The 8,299-nt window shown below is 47.5% G+C and overlaps 1 protein-coding gene across 4 annotated transcripts in view; it reads right to left on the reverse strand.

Moving 5' to 3' along the window:
• Positions 1-7,898, reverse strand: part of DNMT3L (DNA methyltransferase 3 like) — a 39,077-nt gene extending 31,179 nt beyond the window's left edge. The window contains exons 1-6 of one of the 4 annotated variants that reach the window (XM_084843882.1): positions 7,324-7,810; positions 6,161-6,397; positions 3,472-3,564; positions 2,131-2,214; positions 1,791-1,874; positions 118-162 (exon numbers count right to left, since the gene is read on the reverse strand). In XM_084843882.1, coding sequence (XP_084700008.1) covers positions 118-162; positions 1,791-1,874; positions 2,131-2,214; positions 3,472-3,564; positions 6,161-6,239 — 385 coding nt within the window. In that variant the 5' untranslated portion in view covers positions 6,240-6,397; positions 7,324-7,810. Of the gene's footprint in view, positions 1-117; positions 163-1,790; positions 1,875-2,130; positions 2,215-3,471; positions 3,565-6,160; positions 6,398-7,323 lie in introns of all 4 variants that reach the window. The other 3 variants (XM_084843884.1, XM_084843885.1, XM_084843883.1) reach the window with 3 other exon arrangements.
• Between the last annotated feature and the right edge of the window lie 401 nt (positions 7,899-8,299).

The following is an 8,299-nucleotide window of genomic DNA, read 5'->3' on the forward strand; positions in this document are numbered from 1 at the left end:
GGGGAGCACCTTTCAATCAAATGGATTAACTGACTAAACATTGAAGTCCTACTAATAATTATTTGAAGTAGTAGTAGTATATAGTACAGTTTACAGCAAGAAATACTAATATCTCACCTTCAATACTTCTCTCATTACATTTTACTTCATATGCAATGTTTTCTGGGGAGGAAATTTTTCATAGGTGATGCTTAAATCGATTTGTGATTAAATTAATCTATAATTCAAATGTAAATTTACACTGGCTAGAATATATGTGCTTTTCTACACAACACTGGCAATCTGCTGCATCCTACTTTCAGTTTTGTTGCAGGTATGCAATCCAGGCTCTACACGGACCTTTTCCTTTCCTGCTTTTTCGACTACATAACCTTTAGGTGGCACTATGGTGTAGCGGAATAGCACAAATACACAGGTAGAAACAGTGTTTTCTTTCCGCCATCAGAAATAATACCCCATTTTCCCTGCTGTAAACTCACAGAAAGCACTGTTTACAAACTGGAGGGTCGCAACGTCATCTAAAGAACCAGTAAACAACCGTAAGTAGGGAATGATGAGTGCACAATAAATGTCTCGTGTAGAAAAGCTCCCCATCTGATTTTTGTTCCATAGACCATCCCGCATTGGCAACATGTAGAATGCAAATGGCACCAGAAATGTCCAAAAGTTACTTTTAGTCTGTGAAAACAGTTTCCCAGATTACAATACAATAGACTCACAGTGGAGGACATTGGCACCAGAATGGGATGGGAATTAGACGTGCAGTGTTAGCAGTGGTGCAGTGGCACATTTTGAAGAGCAGGCACTCATCATGGCAGTCCCCGCAGCCACACACCCCAAGGAGAGTCCAAAGATACAGGCAGCTGCGATCTATATCAACAAACCAGTTCTAGCAGTTTTCATCTCCACCAGGAGAAGGTCTTTAGTAAAGCAAATAGCCTTTTGGAAAGCCCATTCAAGACCAAGCCACCCCTCAATATTTGCATTACAACAGGAGCAATATGTTGTTGTTGGGAATATTCATTTCCCCGAGGCTACTGTGAGTATTGCAATGAAGCTCAGAGGGAGCAGGGAAGCGGGGCGGCGGGGGGGAGGCAGGTGATGCCAGCATCCGGGCTTACAAAAAAAGTGCCAGTGCGGCTTCCCTGCAGTCCCTGGGTCCCACTCCACCACTGGCTTTTAGACATGTATGTCCTTTGATAAAATGTAGCCACAGGGCTCCACAGGTTGAAGGATGGGGAGTGAGGCTTTGGCTCCTAATGAAGGCGTTATTTCACTGTCTCCTAGAAGCATGGTGTTGGCAGGGCCAGCAAGTCCAGGTGCACAGTTCTCAAAGCCAGCCAAGTTAGTTTTGTGCCTGAGGCATAAATAAATAAGTAAATCCCTCAAGTATCTTTCCTGCTCCCTGGAAGGAAAAAAATACAACAATAAATGAAGTAACTAACAATATGCTGCCATTTCACAACACCCAGAATCAATCACCTGAGGTAGCGGCTTCATTCTGCCTCATGGTAGGGCTGGCACCCGGTTAGTTTTGTTCAGGCCAGGAAGAAGGATAAATGAGATGATCCCCTGCTCCCCCAAATCCTTTCTATCGATCAGCCAGTTTTACTGGGTTTTTTTGGGGTGGTGGTGGTGAGGGTATGTGTGCAGAATTGCAACAAACAACGAAGTATAAATACTGTGGGTAGATGGTAAATGGTCAGTTCCTGAAGCAGAAACAATGTACATTGAAGCAGAACAAAATGTCAAACATGTTGTGTTTAATTCCTCTTGAAAAATATATTTACCTTTGTTTGGCTTGGGAGTGCTGAATTCTTCTACAGAACTTACAGAAATCGCATAATCAGAACTATAGCTCCCCAGTGATACAGCTAAATGTGTGAGAGGAGAGAGAGAGATCAAAATGAATAGCCTATACATCCACTTTTTGTATAAGATAGTTATAATACGTACTAGGTGGCCTTGGACAACTCTCAGGATTGTTGTGAAGGTCACACTTCTTTGAACTCAACCCAAGAGTGAGATGCTAATCCAAGGAATATAAATAAACAACTCACTCAGATTTTGGATACTTCACCACACTCAGAACATCAACATGCATTTCATTCCTCTTGAAACCACAATTACCCCTGTTTGACCTTGGCATGGCTGCAGGGATAACTTCTTCCACAGAACTCAGAGAAAGCATGTCAGGGCTATTCCTGAATATCACTGAGAGAGAGAGAGAGAGAGAGAGAGAGAGAGAGAAAGAGAGATTATCAGGGCCAACACTTGAACCATTTTTCCTTTGTGCAACTGCCTCACCCCATCATAGTATATCCGGTTCTCAAGAGCTTCTCTGAAACTGAATGTAGCCCTTGGACTGAAAGCAGTAGATCCCCCTTTGTGGCTGCTGATAGTCCAGATGGAGCCAGCCAGATCGAAAACGGGGATGCAACAGTGTTCACTCTAAATGTCCATGGCAGCTCCAAACCCGAATCTGTGCCTCCTTCCTGACTTCTGGTTTGGTGCAACCATCATGGCCAGGCCCGGGGCAACATCTGGAAGTGTCACAACTGCTACCCTAAAATATCAAAGCAGAGAAGGGCAGGAAGCTCCCAGCTGGATTTGCCAACAGCAGTGATAATTTTGCTACATACCAAATATCCTCTTTCTGTGAATCTCTTACAGTACATCTGCCAACATAAGAACGTAAGAGTCATGCTGGATCAGACCAAGGGTCCATCTAGTCCAGTGTTCTGTTCATCATGTGACCAACCAGCTGCCCATGGGAAACCCACAAACAGGACTTAAGTGCAACAGCACCTTCCCACCCATGTTCCCCAGCAACTGGTGTACCTAGGCATACTGCCTGATACTAGAGGTAGTATAAAGCCATCAGGGCTAGTAGCCATTGATAGCCTTATCCTCCAGGAATTGGTACAATCCCCTTTTAAAACCATCCAAATTGGTGGCCATCACATCTTGTGGAAGTGAATTTCATAGTTTAACTATGTGCTGTGTGAAGAAGTACTTCCTTTTATCTGTCCTGAGTCTCCCGGCACTAAGCTTCATGGGATGACCCCAGATTCTAGTATTATGAGAGAGGGAGAAAAATATCTCCCAATCCAGCATGCATAATTTTGTACACTTCTACTGTGTCTCCCCGTACTCGCCTTTTTTCCTTAGCTAAACAATCCCCGATGTTGTAACCTTTCCTGATAGTGGAGTTGTTCCAGCCCCTTGATCATTTCAGTTGCACTTTTTCCAACTCTACAATAACCTTTTTTAGGTATGGTGACCAGAACTGTACATGGTATTCTGAGTGTGGTCGCACTATAGATTTGTATAAGGAGAGTATCATCTTGGCAGTTTTATTTTCAATTCCTCTTCTAATTATGCCTAACATGGAATTTGCCTTTTTCACAGCAGCTGCACACTGGGTTGACATTTTCATAACTTCTAAATTCTTGTGGAAAACACCATTACTTGTCTTTGGCCTTTGGGGACTTCCAGGAGGCATTTCTTCCACAGAACTGACAGAAATGATAGAAGGAAGGCTTCCGCCCTTGAATGACAGAGCTGAGAGAGAGAGAGAGAAACACAGATCAGGGTATGGTATGGTTGGGTAATAATCCTTGGAATCTTTCCCAGACCGTGCTAATTGCTATGGCAAGGCTCAGTGGTCTGGGAAGGATTCCAAGGACTGGATTTATTTTTATTTAGTATTTATGTACGAAATTGTAGTACAGGCGTACTAAGACAGCACATCCAACCAATACCATAAATCAGGCCTTTGAGCCGGTTGCTGTAGCACATGAAGCAACTTTATCTGGAAGAGTAGCCCAAGTGTAGTGAAAAATATTGCTCACAGTTTGACTAATAAGGAAAAGAATAAATTAGGATACAGTCCTATGGATGCTTAGACAAAGCAAAGTCCTATACTCCCAGCATTCCCCCTCCAGCATGGGAGTTGTAGGACTTTGTTCTGTCTAAACATGCATAGGACTGCACCCTTAGGGCTGCTTTACATGAAGCTAAAATCCTGCAACTTTACTGGGGCTTCTGCTTCTGGATTCCTTACGGGATTACGTTTGGATCCTTTCCACATGTTCCCCCCCCAGCACACTTTCTCCCCACTTTCTAGGCAAGTTCTATATGTTTCATTATAAAGCCACTAGATGGCACTGTGGTATTGCTGTGATAAAATGCCATTTCATCAGTACACCATAGATTTACTGTGGTTCATAGTGGGAGGAGGGAAAATGCTGGACTTTCATCATCATGAAAAAATGTGGTAAAGGTTGCAAAGAGCAAGAAGTGCCCTGGAGTATGATGACATCTTGTATAGGACTTGTGAACTTCCATGAATGATCAGTCACAAGCTCACCATAAATGCCTCGTGTGGAAACAGCCTTAATCTGCCCCTGGAGGGCATCGCTCAGGAAGAACATTATTTTCTCAGTCAACCCCATCGATAACCTTATGCCATCTGGGTGAGAGGTTTGTTTCAGCTTGTTTTTTAACCAGAGTATCCTTCTTGACCTTCAGCTCAGGCAGCCGAATGTCTTGAGCTAGTCCCACCAGGCTTTCAGGCAGAAGTCTTGTGCAGCCCTGCTTGGCAGCGCTGTCGATGGAGACTGAGACCTTCTGCACGCAACCAGCCCAGGGCTCTACAACTGAGCTACAGCCCCGTCCCTACATGAGAACCCCCCGTTGTGGGCAACGTCAGCCTCATTATAGAGCAGGGGTGGGCACCCTGGCACCTTCTAGGTGTTCTGGATGACAACCCCATCATTCCTGGTCATTGGCCATGCTGGCTGGGGGTGATGGGAGTTGTAGTCCAAACATCTGGAGGGCGCCAGCTTGTCTATTCCTGTTATGTAGCCTTTCCGGCTGTTACAGAGACTATGAGTAGGTTGGGTTATTCTGGCCCATGGACTAGTGTGTTGAGAACATTGTGCCTCCGTCTCCAGGAACACTCATCCCTGCCCTAGATGCTAACAGGCTGTGTGGGGCCTGTAGTGGAAATGCCCCGGAAGACTTCTGTATATTGAGGAGATAGTGTGACATGCTACAACTGCTTCTTTATGCCTGAAACTCCTGTGAGACCTTAAAAACCAAGTCTCTCAGGCCTCTTTAAGAGCCTTCTCACTGCTTGGCCTGACTCCTTGTTTTTCTAACCAGTTAGGATGGTACGGCCTTGGAAGGCAGGGAGGGCCTCTTTGGCTGTGGTCTACCTACTTATTTAACTTAAGATGAAAAAGTGCTTAGACATCATGGGACCATCACAGCACATGTGACTGATCAGGAACTGTGAAGCATGTAGCCTGGGAGACTTTGGACCTATACGTCCCTCCAGAGTGTCACTCAGGTGATGCGTCGGTGCAGACTGGCACCGTGGAGGTGCTGCACGTCAGCCAACCGGAGTCTCTCCACTGTCATTATCTGGGGCTCCACACAGCAGAACGGAGGAGTAAGATATTTTGCTTAGTTTTGCTTTATAACACCGTATGCTTAACTGTAATACTCTGCCTGCTATAGTTAATAAAGCTTTTTGACTATTACTCCCTTGTGTAGTCATTGCTCTGAATCCAAGAAAGTAGCTCTCTGCCTTGGGCAGAACAGGGCCTTACACAATTTGGCTGGACCATTCTTTGCTTAGTAAAGGAAGCAAGGCAGACAGCAAAAACTCCCTTTCATTTTTGTCACACTGGAAATGGTCCTTACTGGACATGCTCTTGGGCAAGGCCATCTTTGCGGCATGAGTGAGTGAAGGCAGCTCCACACCTGTACTCATCCCTGCAGAAGACACTGTTTTTCATATGCATTGCATACAAAGTTTAGGTGAATTCACGTGTATGCAGTTTGGGTGAATTCACGTGGCATGCTAGGACTTCACTGGGTACTGAAAAGGTGGCTTCTTCTAAAAGGCAGGCCTTCCCCAACCTGGTGCCCTCCAGATGTGCTGCACTGCAACTCCCAGCATCCCCCAGCCAGGCATGCCTGGGCTGGCTGATGGAATGCCTGGCTGATTGTAACCTCTGATGAGGCTTCCCGTGTTGATCCTCAATGGTGATTCCTTGCTGCTGTGGCTGTTCTTAAGTCTCATCAGCTTTGGGGGTGCCTGCAAGGGAGAGGTGCCAGAGATGCCCAGGGGAATCTCTCTTCTACTCACCTGCCTCCGAGAGGCTGTACATTTCCTCCGAGTCGCTGTTGGCATCCACCACGATGACTGCTGGGTGTTCCTGAGTCATGACTACAGAGGTCACGTCTGCAGCCTGCCTGTCTCTGCCAAGCAGCCAGCCCCAGAGTGCAGATCCCTTCCTGTCTGGGATACCACAGTCGCGAAGGGCGTCTGGGGCGTGTTTTCTGCGAGGGTGAAGGAAGAGGTTCTCTTGGGGTCAAGAGGAAGCTGCAAGGCAGAAGGGCATGGAGGGAGGAGATCTGTCATTTAATTTGTGCAAAGGAAATTCTAGCCGAAAAGATACAGCTTGATTATATAGATCTTTGTTACATAGAAGAGATCATGGCATGACTGACCACTGCACTTGAGGGGGGCCAAGACGGTGCCAGTGAGGATGAAGGCAAAGCCATAGGATTGGCCAGCCTTCCCCAGACTTGTGCCCTCCAGCTGTTTCCAATGATAACTCTCAGAACTGGCCATGCTGGCTGGGGCTGATGGGAGTGAAGTCCAAAACATCAGGCTTCACCAGGCTGGGGAAGACCGCTCTCAACTGAGGGCATCTTGCTGGAGATCCAGAGATCCTCACGCGACAAGAGCACTCTCAGTTCCGAGTTATACTCCGGATTCTGGTTGCAACCCTCCACACATTTACTAGGAAGTCCCACTGAATTCCACAAAACTTAACTGTGGAGGAGAAGAGGCTGGGGGCGCAATCCTATGCCTGTTTAGATAGAAACAAAAGTCCCACAAGTCCCAGCATTCCCCAGCAGGGAATGCTGGGAGGTGTAGGGCTTTTTTCTGTCTAAACAGGCACAGGATTGTGCCCTTTGGCTGTAATCCTCTACCCATTTACCTGGGAGTAAGCCCAACTGAATTCAAAGGGACTTACTTTTGAGTAGACCTGTATAGGATTGCACTGCCAAGGTGGTGTTGCCAGCTGATGATGGTTGAGGATCACAAGCATTTCAAGCAGTCCCCCCCCTCCCGCAACCCGGCGCTCTCCAGTTGTGTTGGGCTGCAACATGGCCATGTTGGCTGGGAACGATGGGCGTTGTAGTCCAAGACCTCTGGAGGGCAGCAGGGTGGGACAGGCTGATTTAAAGTAACCTCCCAGCCAAGAAGTAAGCCCTGCCCTTCCCCCCACTCGTGCTAACCTTGCTGTTAATTTCTCGTGCTGATAACATCTAACCATCAGAAGAGAGAAGTTTTAAAATATTTCGCGTTCATGGAGTACCCTCTGTTTCGCAGCGCGTGTTTGTAGAAGTGCTCCTAAACCCTTGGCTCTGCACCGGGCGCTGCGGCGTGTATTTGAGACTGTTGACTGTGGACAGTTCCGAAACGCGGTCTTTCATACGCGGCGTCGAAGGAGGGGCGCCTCTTCCCCACCTCACCCACGCGCGCTGTGCTAGCCCTGGCGGCGTATTGCAGGGCCGACTTTCCTTGCAATCGGAGCAAGCCAGCCGGCCAGCTCGTCCTACGGCCGTTCCCTTGCCTCACCTTGTCACAGAACTTGGAGCGCGTGAGGACAGCAAGAAGATCTCCGGCCAATTATATGTCCCCACCTCACCAATCGAGACTTCTCCCGTAAGGCAGAGATCGGCTCTGTGGCGACCTTCTGGGTTTTCTGGCGCAGCCCGACTCGAGCGCGCAAGTTAGACGGGGGCCGATGACGCGTGCGTGCCCTCTAGTGTCGCAGTGCGGCATTACACGTCCTAATAAAGCGAAGGGAGTAGAATGTTATTCAGTGGAGGCTGGTGGCTCCGACGTCAGTGGGGCTGTGCATCCATTCTGGGTTTCAGTCAGAACCAGCCAGAACTCTGAAGGAGCTATCCAAGGCGCTGAAACCTATACCCAAAACAGATTCAGCACCTTGGATAACTCCTTTAGAGTCCTGGCTAGTTCTGACTAAAACTCAGGGTGGATGCAGAGCCCCACTGACATCGAGCCACCAGACTCCACTGATGTTATTATACGCTAAGGTTCTGCAGCGGTTGCTGCTGTGTCTCGCCGGGACCGTGAGACTCTCTCCCTCTCTCATGTGACAATATCAACATGCTATTGGGCAGGAAAGAAGCTTCGATTCCTCTCCATGCCAAATGCTCAGGTCCTTTCCTTATCAATAGGAAAGTA

This window comes from Heloderma suspectum, chromosome 3 (genome assembly GCF_057233095.1).
Source record: "Heloderma suspectum isolate Gila_16-S chromosome 3, 16-S_ref, whole genome shotgun sequence".
NCBI classification, from domain to species: domain Eukaryota; kingdom Metazoa; phylum Chordata; class Lepidosauria; order Squamata; family Helodermatidae; genus Heloderma; species Heloderma suspectum.